Here is a 16,047-nt window from a genome sequence, read left to right as displayed (position 1 = left end):
AATCGAATCGACTAAATCAACTCATCCTTTCTCCGCATCACACGGAAACAAAAGCCCCGAATTAATCAGTACACCCGCCAATTCCACCCATGAATGGAGTTCTGTTATGTCTGCTTCACATCCCATTGACATCGTCGTGCGATTCCGTCGAGCGAAAACACTTTCTTCCCTACATGTCGGTGGCGCCCATCTACGCAAGCGCACCCCGGAAGTCCTCAGTCCTCACACGAGTGCTTTCACCTGCTAGAATAAAGAACTACAGCCGTCTCAAGATTCATTCATCTGGTGAGTGTCATGGCAACCGGAGGCACAGCAGCCGTCGGTTTCGTCCGTTTCGGGAGCTGTCTCTAGGCAGTAGGACAATGTGCTGCTGACAGCGAGGGTGTGTTCCGGGCCTGGGCTTCACAGTTTTTGTCATGTGTTAAATGTGTGTAAAACAAAATTAAACTTTTAAGATGCAAAAGTTGTTGTTTATATGTGATGCGGTTCGGATGTGATGGCTACGCAAGTGTTCACGTTCATTTAGATAGGTAATCAGTGTATTTTCATCTTGATTCTGCTGAACAATCGATTCACTCTCGAGCGAAGAAAAATAAACATCAGAAATGAGTGGTTATCATGACAACGGCTCTCCACGTGTTCAGTGTTTTGGTGGCAACAACGATTGGTAGAGAAGTGTTTGGAAGGAATTGTAATGAATGAATAATTTTGAAATACAACGATAATCGTTTTAAATAGCAACAAATGTATCGAGAGTGGCACTGCTTCAAATAATAATAGAAATAGAAGTGAGAAGGTGTATGAAAAATGTATCTTCGTTGGGTAGATTCTTCATTTTAGATTATGTTTGAACAAATTTTACTATAAACAATTTGAGAAAAAATGTTCGAGAGGATAACTTTAAATTTTACTGGAGTGTTATGAGTAACATTACTCAAAATAGCCTTTAGCTAATGAATCGAATTTCCATCCACGAATTGCTGCTGAATTTTGGAAACGATTGGAGATTGGCGATGAAGAGCAGGTTACTTACGACTAAGCCACGTGAAATTGGCTGTTCTCGAAACGCGGTGAGTCGGCATAAACGGTGACCAAACCAAGATAGAAGGTTTTAATATGTTTTCGGTGTTTTTGAAAGAAAATTATCTTCTAAATTCCTGATTTGAACCTTTACTGTTCACGAAAGCGTTCAAATTTGAATAATAGAAAAGGAATTGTGTCCATTAGGACACAGAAATTGGTAGTGACTCGTCATAAACAGAAGTTGGGACATTTTTATCTATCCATCTTATAGTCTGAATCTGGCACCAAATAAATATCATCTGTTCCTGACTATGGAGAAAAAAAATCCACATAAAAAAAATTATGTGAAAATCGATTGCCTCGGTCCGTTTCACTAATAAGAACGTGGATTGTTTTTTGAGTGGCATAGTTGAAATACCTTCAAAATTACGATAAATTATCGAACAAAACGGTGTATATTTGACCTGAATCGAATCATTCTAATAATGATAAATTAACTCTTCAATATAATTTAAAAAAACAGTTTTCGTTTTCACCACGACATATACAATATTTTGAAAAACAAATATTAAGTTGGGGAAAAAGTTATCCATTATTTTCTCGATAGCTGGCTTTAGTAATCAATATCTCGCGTGATATCGATCGTACAATTTCAGGTATAGGCTCGTTGTAAAGCACTAAGAAAATTATTTTGCTTTTTTATATTTGTTCCATTCAGTTGTGAGTTACAGGTGTTGAAAATGGAGGTTAACAAAGAGAAAATTCGGTACATTTTACACTTTTTTCTTTTGAAAATGCGAAAATGCAAGCCAGGCCGCTGAAATTGTGACTGATGTTTATGGTGTCGATAATGCATGAGTAAAATACGTGCAATTTAATTTTTCTTTTCAAATTTTTAATTTTTTTTTATTTTTATTTTAGTGCAATACACTAGATTAAGATTGCTTCAGGACAACGCAAGGCCACACCATTCCGAGAGATTGATTGGGATGTTTTAATGCATCTACCATATAGTCCGCAACCGACACCAAACGATTACCACCTTTTCCTCGTATTGTAAAAATTCCAGGGGGATAAGAAATTGGGATGAAGAGAAGATTGTAAAAATCTATTACTAGAGTTTTTCGCAAGTAAGGACCAAGACTTCTATGATAGAGACATGATGAAGCTATTTTTAGAATGGCAACGAAATTTACAACAAAACGGTGCATATTTTACTCGAATCGGACAATTCGAAGCATATTAAAAACAGTTCTGAATTTCACCCAAAAATAATGGATTACTTTGAACCGAGAAAGTTCATTCACCTCTAGTATCTGAAATGACGATTTTCCCAGGCTTCTCAATTCGAAAGTACGTTTTAGAGAAACATATTCCGATCTGCACAACGACAAGCGAGTACAAAAGTACTCAACACCAAAAATACCCCCGACTTGCATGTACTTGCGAAGCGGATTCCTCCAGGCACATTAATTTTGAAGTACGTGTTAGGGAAACACAGCTCGGTGGGAACACAAATACCCCCGACTTGTATGTATATTTGCAGAGCGGATTTCCACAGGCACATCGATTTTGAAGTCTGTGTTGGGTAAAGTGACCAGATGTTCAGAGGTCTAACGCGGGACACAAAAAACAAAATGTTATGTATATACGTTATGTGAACAAAAACCATAGTTTAGCGAGTCTAAACTGATCAGTATTATTTCTTTCTGAGTATCGGAACTCAGTTGTGGTTTAGATTTTGTTTACGTCCGAAAATCACTCGCTCAATCAGAGCATTTACGCCTGGCAAGCACGATTCAATTTTCTTCAAATTACCGAATGGAATGCTCGAAAATTTCAATTAATTTTTCATCGATTTTAGTGTTAACGTATGCATTCAAAAAAATGGACTAATTTCGGATGGCGATGAAAGATAATTTATAGGAACAAATTTTCTTTAAATCTTACGTTTATTAAGTTTACAACGAAAATGATTCAAGGCTGTTGATTCGAAGCAGCAGCACTGTCAAGTAACTTGATGATTTTTCCATACTGCAAGCTCCACCCCACAGCGAAGGCGTTGGACAGCCTGAGGCACTTTGTGTCCGCCAGATATAGTCGATCTGGTATTTACAATATCATCGCTTTGCCGCTCCTTAAGCCGGAAGATAAAAGCAACCGGCCAAACGGTGGAGAAGAATCTGGCCAAAATGGACATTTTTATGCGGAAGCGTCAGATGAGACCGGCCGCATCTGAGCAGCAGGCAATCACTCAGAAGGAGTAACTTGAGGTGCTGGTGAAAAACTTCTTTCCGGCGAAAAAAGTGAAAAACTTCTTTTCGTACTCATAATGAAAGACGAGACGTACTTGATGTTAAAATTCGAATGGCAGGGGACCGGGTACTTTACGTTCCCAAGGTAAGCGATGACGTCGAATATATCATTCACATCAAGTTCTCGAAGAAGGTCCTTCTCTGACAGACGTTGAGGGAATGTCCAAGCCGCACTTCTTTCGAGTTATATGGTGAACGGGGAGATATATAGTACGAAGTGCTTGCCGGAGTTGGGAAGGTGATGTGGTCTTTATGCCGAACCTGGGATCAGCCCATTATGCCAAAAGATCACTGGAAGATGGATCGGCTGGAGATAAACATTGTCGCGAAGAATACCAACCTTCCCAACATTCCTCAGCTGCGCCCAATAGAAAATTTTTGGGCGAATGGCCAAAATAGAGAGACAGACGACCACCAAAGCCACGAAGAGGTAAAATAACACGCCAATATACATATTTTCATCGGCCATGGTTCAGGTTCCGGCCAACTTCCGTAAGACCACCCAGCGCTTCATTTACGATACTTCATCAAACAACTCTGCCTCTTCCTGTCGAGTAAACACTAGTTCTTGCGGCTTATTTAAGACGTTAAGCCCTGACCGAGCTAGGGCACTAAAGATGAACTTTTCGTCTGACTTACGTTGGTCCCTGTGGATCAATAGGGTACTTTTATAAAAATCATTTTTCAATTTTGTTGCTGTCGCTTCCAGTTGACACTCTCTAAACAAAAAGCCCAATGTCGGTGCGATGAAACCAGCTCAACGTATCAATCTTTGAATGCATTAGAAGCGCTCTTGAACAGTCTGCCAAATAAAAGTTTTTTTTTGACGTAGGACTACGTCTAACCGGAAGATATAGGGGGTGAAATGGAAATCTAGGCACTGAACAAGTAGGAGAAAATGCAAGATTTGGAACGCTTATAACTCGAGCATTTCTCAATAGATCGCAAAAGTTTTTGCATCAATTGATAGGAAATATATCTACGCATCTATCATAACGAATAACATTTCATTTTTCTTGAGATAAATAATTGAATAACTGTGAAATATCAAGCATTGTCCAAATGCACTATGTGCCCATTTTTGATTGGTCCATTTTGTGCTCCTCAAATCGTACCGACCAAAAGGGGCAACCAGAGCAGCAGCGAAATAGAATGAAGCACGATTGGAAAGGAAAAAGAAAAAAATGAACGAAACATTGGTCGCAGTCTCACACATGCGTAATTCTCTACCAGCCAGTCAGCTTAAAAATCCCCGCTCCGCTGCCGTAACGATCATTCTCATTCAAACCGTACATCACATCGGTTCGCATCACAACACATCAACAAACCAACCCAAGCAGCCATGTCTGGACATGGTAAAGGAGGAAAAGTGAAGGGAAAGGCAAAATCCCGCTCGAACCGTGTTGATCTGGAGTTCCCCGCAAGGGTAGCTAGGCCGAGCGCGTTAGTACCAGTGCACAGTCCACCTAGCCGGCGTTATATAGTTTCGGCCGCCGAAGTGATCGAGTTAGCTGGCAAAGCTGCTCGCGACGATAAGAAAACCCGCATTCGGAACAGAACACATTCGGTTCGGTGGACATCAATACAACCGGCAGTTGCAGCGAGTGGCGAGTGGCAAACGCAATCGCAACACGGCATCAGGTAGCAGAAAGAAAAAGTTTGTTCTTTATACAAACTGCTTTGGTGGCAAATCCAGAACAAGGCGGCATCGAGGGCGTTCGAAATGGTTTTTTTTTTCAAAACCACGAGTACTAAGTTTTCTAAATTGGAACCATTCCATAAAACAAGGTGCTTTTCAGGGCCATTAAACCTTTCAAAAAAAAGTTTAGTTCAATGCTTTCTAAAACATTATCCAAAATAATAATAAAACACAAATTGATTTTTTCATCATTTGTTTGCCAGGATCTGATGAGTATGTGAATTTGGCAGTTGTTCTGAGCTTATTGATAGTTGGGGACTTTCCTGATTATTCAATTTTCACCAATTTTTAAATTGTTTCCAGATTGAAAGAATAGTAATTTACAATTAGTTCGACATTTAGCTAATTGGACGGACCTGTAATGCGACTTATTTAGTTGGACATTTTTGTAAACATAGAGATCCAAATTATGACCCCACATTGAAAGTCGACACTGTACCACTGTCATCGCAAATATTTAATTACAGGTTAAAATCGCCTCCAATGCGACACTGAGTGGCGCTTCGGCACGTCGCATTGAATGTAATTTACTGTACAACATGTCACAAAGCTTGATGGGATCAAAAATTTCCAACTGTGAAAGCTGTGGCGAGTGGCAACAAATCACTAAACAGGAAGGTTTAGCCGAACAAGATGGGAATATCGAGTGATAACAAAACAATAAACTCTTTAGATTGAAGATAATTTTGTGATCCTGAAAAGGACCCTTTTTAGCCTGCATGTGAATCCAACGAGCGAACTAATCGTAATGAATGTATTTTTTTGCCATCGCTCCCTTTTAACGCTCATTCGTTCGTCTCGTTGGTCTCGCCCCTCTGGCTGAGTCTGCCGATTTGTCTCTATCCTGTGAGTGTGTACCGCTAGAGTATAAAACACGCGGACCCCAAAAAATATTTTATTTTCTTTCAAACCGTAAACCCGTGTGGTTGTACGGCATCGGCATCGTGGACGTAACAAAGGAGGACAAGTTAAGGGAAAGGCAAAGTCTCACTCGAACCGTGCAGGTCTCCAGTTCCCTGTTGGTCGCATTCACTGATTGCTCCGCAAGGGTAACTAGGCCGAACGGATTGGTGCCGGAGCACCAGTATACCTAACAGCGATTATAGAGTTTCGGCCGTCGGAGTGCTCGAGTTGGCTTGCAAAGCTGCTCACGACTATCAGAAAACCCGCATCAAGAACAGAGCAGCTTCGGTTCGGCGCTCATCAAGACAACAATTAGTTTAAGTGAGTGGCAAAGTGTTTCTCCGACACGTCGCATTAAATGTAATTTTCTGAACAACATGTCACAAGCTGGATGGGAAGAAATTTTCCAACTGTGAAAGCTGTGGCGAGTGGCAAACGCAATAGCTAAACAGGAAGGTTTAACCGAACAAGATGGGAATATCGAGTGATAACAAAAACACAACACCAAAGGTTCTTTTCAGAACCATCAACATATTCATAAAGAGTAAACAGTAAACTAATCCATTTTTCAGGTAGATAGGTAGGTATTCACGTAGGAGAAGAAAATAAAACAATATATTTAAAATCAATTTAACAAAAGCTGTCCCCTTTGTATAGTCCTACGTCACTCCGGTTATGTCCCCGACATTACCCACCCGTCTTTTTTTTTCATCCATTCGAGAAAATCAGCATGATCAAATTGTGATATTGAAATATATTGATATCGCGGGACATTTTCGTTTCTTTTGCCAAACGCGGGACGGAAGCTTACGCGGGACATTTTGTTGAAATGCAGGACTGTCCCGCGTATTGCGGGACGTCTGGTCAGTTTGGTGTTGGGGAAACCGTAAATCGGGCCAATCAAAACTTGACATTTAGGGCGTTTAGATAACGCTTGACATTTTACAGTTATTCAATTGTTCATCTCATGAAAAATAACATTTTATTAAGTGTGATAGACGCGTTGAAATATTTCCTACCAATTGATCCAAACATCTTTCCGATCGGTTAAGAAATGTTCGAGTTTTAAGCATTCGAAATACGAGTAGGGTTAGCACACAAGTCGGCAGAACAAATGTATGATAAAGAAGGAAGTTCTTCCAGTTTTCATGAATTTAAACCGTTTAGAGATTAGCGAATTGTAATGTATAGCATACCAAACAAATCTTAGAGAGTTTCCGATTCGATTGGTATGCAAATCATGAAAATTCGTTCATAGTGAAAATAGTTATTAATGTTGGCTTTCTTTCATAAAAAACGTGTTTTCTGATTTGGCACCCTTCCTGAAAGACGTAGTTCTACGTCAAAAAATAAATGGTCTTCAATTAAATTCCTGTCGCTCATCGAAAAATTGAATTCAAAACTGAGGAATTTCATGCCAAATCGACTGGCCATTGGCAGTACCATCTCAAATTGCAGTAAAACTTTGTGGGTGTAAAACATTGGTCATTTAAGCAACTTTGCATACTTGAAATCTTCAAAAAGAATTAGACCACTTTTCGAAAAGGGGCCAATGTTTTTTTTTCTAAGTTTTTACAAAAATTTCAAAAACTCATAAACTGGAATACATGAAAAATCAAAAATGTTACGAGTAGAAAAAATTAAATGTAGAAAATTGTTTGAGTTTTCATTAAAAAAAATGCCAAAAAATAAAAAACAAAATACACAGGAATAAAAAATTTAAATTAATTTTTCGCATTTTCCATATAATTTTTCGTTTTTTTGTATATTCAAAATTCTCGAAAAAATATAAAAATCTCAAATATTTTACTCGTAACATTTGTGTGTGTAAATTCTCGCATTTGGCATGTTCTTTACGTGTTTCTAAATAGATAAAAGATGCAGGACATGTCAATGGCGATAATATACACTCAAAAATGTTACAAATTCAAAATTTAAAAAATATATTTTTGAGAAAAATGAATTTCAATTTTTATAATATTTTTATGAAAATAAAATTTCCTACATTTCATTATTTCTGTCCATGCGTCAAAACATCCATGGAATCTCAGATAATCTACTCTCCGATGTAGTTCCGCCGATCTTTTCGGCAAAATATCGTAAAGTTAGATCTGGTAGAATGTTCTTCACAGACGTTTCATTTCATTTAAATGCATTTTTGTAATTCTTTTGTATACTAGAATTTGTTTTGTTCAGAATTTTAATAAAATTTTATATAAAATAGGAAACTGTTTAATCATTCGTAGAAAAAATACAAAAAAAAATCAAAATGACACTGAAAAAAAATATTTTTAAAATTTGTTTTTTTTTAATATATTTTATTTAATTCCGAACGAAAATTATTTGAAAAGTCCATGCAACTACAAACATATCACCAATACATCGAAAAAAGGCAATGTTACAGGGAAAGAGTTCTATCGCGATGAACATGTCCTGCAAACTTTTATCTATTTAGAAACATGTCAAGAACATGCCAAACGCGAGAATTTATACACACAAAAATGTTACGAGTTAAACATTATTTTCAATAGATCAAACTAATGGTCGCAGTGGTGCCAAATATTTGAGAAACTATGAAGATAGAATGTTGGCGTCACCGACAAAAGTCCATATTTTAATAAGTTCTAAAACTTTGTCGAATACATCATATCGCTACAAAAACTAGGCAGTTTTTTTCGAAGAAAACATGAAAAAGGTGTTGCTAGAAAAACTTTTAACTTGAAAAAGTGTCCATCTTCCGATGTACGGACTATTCATATATTTTTTTGGAAATTTTAGAAAAATGATTTTTCGTGAAAAAAATTAATTTCAATTTTCAAAATATTTTTATGAAAATAAAATTTCCTGCATTTCATTATTTCTGTCCATGCGTCAAAACATCCATGGAATCTCAGATAATCTACTCTCTTTTCGGCAAAATATCGTAAAGTTAGATCTGATAGAATGTTCTTCACAGACGTTTCATTAATAAACGGGTCCACTGGCTTCGGTATCTTCAATGAAAACTCCAGTGCCTCTTTCAAACTCAGAGATCCTAGTTCCGTGTATGTCGCTGAACTGGGTGCGATATACTACGATCTAGAAATCATTGAAACATTGCCCATCGAGCATTATTTGATTTTTTTCAGATAGTCTCAGCTCAATAAAGGCAATCCGCTCAATGAAAGTTGAAAAACACTCATCTTATTTCCCAACAAGAATAAGACAACTACTGAGTATTTTTGTCGAAAAATTATTCAAGACTACCTCAGCCATTGCTCGATTCCAGGCAATGAGAAAGCGGACTCGCTAGCTAAGATGGGCGCTTCAGATGGCACACTTTTTGAAAAGCAAATTGCTTTTAATGAATTTTTCCACATTCCTCGTCAGCACACACTCGTTAGTTGGCAGCGCATGTGGAGTGAAGATAACAGACTAGATATGAGGTACAGACTAGGGGGGCGTTGCTGATCAATGGTCAGCTGCATCCCAATAGGAAGTATCCTGTGTCGGGCACACGTACAGTGCATTGGACTACAATATCCCGATTATGACAATAAATTGTAATACTAACTTCGAGCCAGCCGCGAATAATCGGTTACAAATTACTAACATAGCTAATCAGGTTAACGCTTATGAGCCTTTACAGAAATATATATTTTGGGAAAAAAAATCAATCTTTGACCAAAATTTTGTAGGTATCATAGTTTTTGAAACGTTTGTAAAAAATTAAGAAAAAAAAAATAAAATGTTCGTTTGTTCGTTCGTTTATTCTATTTTAGAGTGTATACTCTTAAACATCGAGCTATAAAATATCTTCCTCTGCGCTATAATTCTCATCCAGGACACACATACCGAGCGATAAAAGAAAATGAATCGCAGCAACTCCGACACAACAGTTCTCTTCCTGTTGGCGCTAACTATTATATTCATGAATCTTGCCATCTCGTCATCTCACCATGCAACAGGTGTGTATTACAGACATTATGCGAAATTTAAAAAATCAAATAATATCAAATTTACAGTAATAGCAAGCCACCGACTGGATAAACGAAATGTGTTCCACGCTAAGCACAACGCCAGCGAACGTCAACTGAAGGCCGGCGTGGAGAAGCCATCCATAACGACCAACGAACAGGATGCTCCCCGGACCAGACCTCACTTTAGCACATCGAAAAAAGCTAAAGTCGCCGCTTTCGATCCGGCCAAGTACGTCTGCTTCGATCCGGATTCCCCGGAATGCATCAATAAGACCCATCTGTTCAAATCGAAAGTTATATCCGAATTCAGAAGGGTAGTGAAGGAGTCGTTTGAGAAAAACGATTACTACCAGGTTCAGTATGAACGGACGGACAACGTGGAAACGGAGCTTTGCCGATTAACGAGGGCAAATGTACGGACGGTTTCCTGGAGAGACACTCCCTTCAATTGGAACGAAATCGGAAGCTACTTACCGCTGGGGCCATTGTTTAACCAGACAAGTGCCACGTGCGCAGTGATCGCTAGTTCCGGGTCACTGAAGGGTTCTAAACTGGGGGAATTCATCGATCAGCATGATATCGTAATGCGATTCAACAACGCTCCCACAAGTGGGTTCGAGGATGATGTTGGCGCGAAAACTACGGTGCGTGTGGTTAATTCGCAAGTGGTAACGAAGCCGGAGTTTAAACTGCTCACTGCCAAATTGTTCACAAACATTTCGATAGCAGCTTGGGATCCCGGGAAGTTCAACCAAAGCTTGAGTGATTGGTGAGGGATTGAGGAAATTGCTACACTAAAGTACGATTAATTTTGTCCTTACATTTCAGGATAAAGTCGCCAGACTTTAATCTGTTTGATAATTTTAAGCGCTATAATGAAAAATATCCTGGAGCGAACTTCCATCTGGTGGATCCGAGAAGCATCTGGCGAGCGTGGACCGCTCTCCAGGATAAGTCCAAGTTCAAAATTATGAGAAATCCCCCCACATCGGGTTTCATTGGTAAAGCATTTCGTACCATTCGTTTGCTCAATTTGCATGTACATATATGTTTTTATCCCCAGGATTAGGGCTCCTGCTGCCAGCCTGCCGCTCCATCGATATGATCGAGTATATTCCGAGCAGCCGCATGAACGGTCTCTGCCACTATTACGACACGGAGGTAACGTGATACTTACTGAAGATCATCAGCATGCTAATTGTATCGTAATCGCAGATTAATTCAGCGTGCACATTCGGATCATGGCATCCACTGGCGGCGGAAAAGTTGTACGTTTTGCGGATGAACACTGCCAGCGATTATACAACGTTTCAACGGGGAATAGTGCGCATCACGCTGGATGTCGAAGGGTGTTAACTTCGAGCGCTGCAGACGGCAGGGGAACAGCAATGTTTCCCGCAGATGGGTGATCGTTTGATGGATACGTGAGAATGCCAAGGGCATCCGTGTTTGTCGCTGCTTTCGCTAGCTGACAGAATTGATGAGTGTAATCAAATTGCGTGAACCGTAATTTTATTGCGATAGGTGAAGATTTTGTTATAATACCATTGGATGAATGATTTCCGCAGTATAATAAATTACTATTGATATGAACTAATTGTACATGGTACAGAGCCGGAGGCATTTGTTTCATTGAATGAGATCACTCTTCTCCTTCTTGGAAAATTGAATATCTGATTCGCTACTGAACATATTTTCCAATTTAGGATTTCAATGTTGTTTCGTGATCATATTATCATTATCGAAACTTGCAGTTGCTATTCAGACATGAAAACTGTCGAATGTCTTCCCAAGACAACAACGACAAAGCTGTCTTGATCACTCACATGACCTTATATTGGAAATATAAATTGGACATCGACATTCCTAGTGAAAATGAATGGTTTATTAGGATAATTTATTAAAAGAACAACATAATTGTAGTCCTTCGTTTCCCACTACTTTTCAATATATCTGACAATTTGTGGATCTCTCCTCAAAAGGATTATTTGTATTTTAATGGCAGGATTGGTCCGATCAAATTTTACGCAGAGAGCTCTGTATTGGTTTAGTATCAATTTTATTGAACAAGAACTGGGTTACATGACAGATGAGTTATGACTTCTCATTCGCTTTCTTATCACGATGGAATATTTTTTCTAATTTCTGGTCGCATGTTCTGACCAGCATGCGTTTAACTTGGTTTCAGGAGTTCATATTTATACAGAACATCCTACAACATCGTTTTAATTTCTAAACATCGTACAATAAGAAAATCATCGAACCGCTATCAGGTTCTACTTATTGATCTTCTTTGTCATTCTTAGAGATTTGATCGTTTGTGATTCCAACTTTATTGCCTCTGATTTCAGTTCCAGGCTTTTTAAGAGTAGATGTGAATAATTTATATTAGGCTGTCAAAAAAGTCCTGCGGTATTTCCGTGAGGTGTCGTTGTAAGCGCGTAGTTCTAGTTGTATTCATTGTATCGAGTCATACTATTGGCATATCGAGCTTGTTGGAAAGGTATTTTTGCGCGCTATAATATAGTCCTTGACAGTGTTTTGTTTGGTTAAGTCGTTCGTGAGTTATAGTGTCGCAAATATGGAGCAAAATAAAGAGAAAATCCGACATATTTTACAGTACTACTATGACAAAGGCAAAAATGCATCTCAAGCTGCCAATAAAATTTGTGCAGTTTATGGACCCGATACAGTTTCTATTTCCACCGCACAACGATGGTTTCAACGTTTTCATTCTGGTGTAGATGTTGTCGAAGATGCGCCACGCTCCGGAAGGCCTGTCGTCGAAAATTGCGACAAAATCGCTGAATTAGCCGAGACAGACCGGCATAGTAGCGGCCGTAGCATCGGCCAAGAGCTGGGGATAAGTCATCAAACCGTTATTAACCATTTGAAGAAGCTTGGATTCACAAAGAAGCTCGATGTATGGGTGCCACACACGTTGACGCAAAAAAACATCTTTGACCGTATCGACGCATGTGAATCGCTGCTGAATCGCAACAAAATCGACCCGTTTCTGAAGCGGATGGTGACTGGCGATGAAAAGTGGGTCACTTACGACAACGTGAAGCGCAAACGGTCGTGGTCGAAGCCCGCTGAAGCGGCTCAGACGGTGGCCAAGCCCTCATTAACGGCCAGGAAGGTTCTGCTGTGTGTTTGGTGGGATTGTCAAGGAATAATCTATTATGAGCTGCTTCCCTATGGCCAAACGCTCAATTCGGACCTGTACTGCCAACAACTAGACCGTTTGAAGGTAGCACTTCTTTGGTGACGCGCCAGAAGCTCCGGGAGCTCGGATGGGAGGTTCTTTTGCATCCGCCGTATAGTCCGGACCTTGCACCAAGTGACTACCACCTGTTTTTGTCCAAGGCGAACGAGCTAGGTAGTCAGAAGTTAGCCACAAAAGAGGCCTGTGAAAATTGGCTATCCGAGTTTTTTGCCAATAAGGTAGCGAGCTTATATAACAGGGGTATTATGAAGTTGGCATCTCGTTGGGAACAAGTCATCGAACAAAACGGCGCATATTTGACTTAAAACAGATGATTGTAACTAATTTTATGAACAAATGAAAATTCAAAAAAAAAATACCGCAGGACTTTTTTGACAGCCTAATATTATTTGAATGCATCTTCAAGCATTAGACGAATTTCATGTCAACTCGACTGGCCGTTGGCAGCACCATCTCAGAAAGCAGTGAAACGTTGTGGGTGTAAATACATGGGTTATTTAAGCAACTTTGCATACTTGAAATATTCAAACAATAGTTAGACTACTTTTTGGAAAAGGCATTTTTTTTTCTTAATTTTTTACAAAAAATTATAACTTAAAAACTATGATACCTACCAAATTCATGTCAAAGGATGAAATGTAGGAAATTATTTAAAGTTTTACAAAAAATACCATTTTTTTTTTGGAAAAATATTTAGCTGAAAAAAAAAAGTTATTTTAAAAATTAAAATTCATTTTTCCCAAAAACGTTTCTCTAAATTCCCAAAAATATATTTATGAATTGCCCTTAAAATTTCCAACAAGTCGTCCATACATCGGAAGATGGGAAAAAGTCTTTCTAACAACAAATGTTTTATATTTTCTTTGAAAAAATACAACTAATCCTAATTTTGTTTAAAGTCAAGAAAGCGATATAGTTTATTCGACAAAGTTTTCGATCTTCTTAAAATATAAACTTTTGTTGAAGACATCAACTTTCTATCTGTTAGAGTTTTTGGAATATTAGTCATTTTTGTTTGAAGACTCCTGAAAAAAAACTAATGTTATGTTCGTAACATTTTTGTGTGTAAATTCTCACGTTTGACAAGTTCTTGTTTATAAATAAAGAAAAGTTAGCAGAGCATGCAAATTGCGATAATTTATACATAAAAATGTTACGAATTAAATATTAAAAGTATTTTTTTCAAGGAAAAAATATGAAAAAGTTGTTGTTCGAAAAACTTTTTCCTTGTAAATGTGCCCATCTTCCGATGTATGGAAAACTTGTTGGAAATTTTGAGGGCTATTTATATCTATTTTTTCAGAATTTTAAAAGCATTCGAGAAAAATTAATTCTAATTTCCAAAATATTTTTTTTAATGATTTTTTTTTCCCAAAAAAATCTTTGATAATTTTTAATGAAAACCTAAGTAATTTCCTACATTTCATTGTCTGACCAACTTTTTGTAGATCTTATAGTTTTTAAGTTAAGATGATTCGAAAAAAGGTGAAAAAACTCAAAATTTAAAAAAAAAACCTACTAAAAATCTATCAGTCCTACAAAATTTTGAAGAACATGTCAAACGCACACAAATGTTACGAGCAAAACATTATTTTTTTCAGGAATCTTCATACAAAAATGACTTATACTCCAAAAACTATAAAAGATAAAAAGTTGATGTCTTCGACAAAAGTTTTGTATTTTAATAAGATCTGAAACTTTTTCGAATACACTTTATTGCTATCTTGACTTTAAACACAATTAGGATAAGTTGTATTTTTTTCAAAGAAAACATGAAAAAGTTGTCGTTCGGAAAACTTTTTCCCTGTAAAAGTGCCCATCTTCCGATGAATGGATGGCTTGTTGGAAATTATAAGGGCTATTCATATATATATTTTTGGGATTGTTAAAAAAATACGTTTTTGAGAAAAAATGAATTTTAATTTTTAAAATAACTTTTTTGTCAGCGATTTTGTTTTCAATTTTTGGTATTTTTTGTGGTATTTTTTTAAAACAATTTCCTACATTTCATTAGTCTAATTCTTTTTCGAATATTTCAAGTATGCAAAGTTGTTTAAATGATCCATGTCTTTACACCCACAATGTTTCACTACTATCAGAAATGGTGCTGCCAACTCCTAAGACGAGTTGGCATGAAATTCGTCATTAGCGTGTGTGCATGTTGTGGCGTGTTTGCAAAAGATTCTAAATTAAAAAAAAAATCACAAATGTCATAAATTGCTAAAAATTAATATTTTTGGTCCTCCTTTTTCATGGATCGCATCCCCATCTGCAATTAGCTTTGGAAACGCAATGTAAGCACACCATATTCGAAACAATACGTACCGAGTGAAGTAGAAAGGATCAATAACAACAATCTTGCACAATCTAAGGCTAGTGTGTATGCAATCAATCAATGTGCTCCCGTGGCCGAGTGGTTAGCGTCATAACTAACATGCCGGGTGTTCGGGTTCGATTCCCGTTCTGGTCGGGGGAATTTTTCGTTAAAGAAATTTCCTCCGACTTGCACTGTGATCACGCGTATTCTAGAGCTTGCCACTCAGAATGCGTGTTATTTGGCATAGAAATCTCAACTAAGTACTAATAAAAATGACGCAAGTAATACTACGTGGAGACGGCGAAGTTCCTCTAGGAACGTTAGTGCCATTGAAGAAGAAGAAGAAGTGTATGCAATCAACTGACAACATGAATCTTGAAGTCATAGCAGGTGTTTTACCATTGAAGGTTCGGTTTTGAAAACTATCCTAATCCGGAGCGATATCAAGAACCCATTAGTAATTGAAAATTGTATGAAGCTTCTCGAATTAAACCTACGGTCGAGACCCGTGGATATATAGTCTCACTACATTCCTCAAGAAATATTTACAGTGTCGGACAAAACATTAAGACCACTGCTCAAGCAAAAAAAAAAGAAGAAAG

At 37.8% G+C, this 16,047-nt stretch overlaps 1 protein-coding gene across 7 annotated transcripts; it reads left to right on the top strand.

The window, feature by feature from the left end:
* Positions 1–295: 295 nt before the first annotated feature.
* LOC129770988 (beta-galactoside alpha-2,6-sialyltransferase 2) lies at positions 296–11,510 on the top strand. 7 transcript variants are annotated; one of them, XM_055774213.1, is made up of 7 exons: positions 296–530; positions 1,007–1,070; positions 9,764–9,887; positions 9,945–10,668; positions 10,728–10,900; positions 10,963–11,060; positions 11,115–11,510. In XM_055774213.1, the coding sequence occupies exons 3-7, from the start codon at positions 9,791–9,793 to the stop codon at positions 11,253–11,255; spliced, it is 1,233 nt and encodes a 410-aa protein (XP_055630188.1). In that variant the 5' UTR covers positions 296–530; positions 1,007–1,070; positions 9,764–9,790; the 3' UTR covers positions 11,256–11,510. The 7 variants fall into 7 exon arrangements, with proteins under 7 accessions (XP_055630188.1, XP_055630185.1, XP_055630183.1 ...); XM_055774210.1 differs by having other exon boundaries at positions 9,702–9,887; XM_055774208.1 differs by having other exon boundaries at positions 827–1,070; positions 9,702–9,887.
* The last annotated feature ends 4,537 nt before the right edge of the window (positions 11,511–16,047 follow it).

The sequence above is a fragment of the Toxorhynchites rutilus genome, chromosome 2 (genome assembly GCF_029784135.1).
Source record: "Toxorhynchites rutilus septentrionalis strain SRP chromosome 2, ASM2978413v1, whole genome shotgun sequence".
NCBI lineage: Eukaryota > Metazoa > Arthropoda > Insecta > Diptera > Culicidae > Toxorhynchites > Toxorhynchites rutilus.
Note: the sequence above shows the minus strand (reverse complement) of the source record. Positions and strands in the feature narration are given on the sequence as shown.

Excerpts from the sequence above, each read along its gene's own strand:
- LOC129770988 (XM_055774214.1), top strand. The coding sequence starts at position 9,791 with ATGAATCGCAGCAACTCCGACACAACAGTTCTCTTCCTGTTGGCGCTA. Across the intron at positions 10,901-10,962 it reads CCCCACATCGGGTTTCATTG|GATTAGGGCTCCTGCTGCCA; the intron begins GTAAAGCATTTC and ends TTTTATCCCCAG. Across the intron at positions 11,061-11,114 it reads GCCACTATTACGACACGGAG|ATTAATTCAGCGTGCACATT; the intron begins GTAACGTGATAC and ends TCGTAATCGCAG.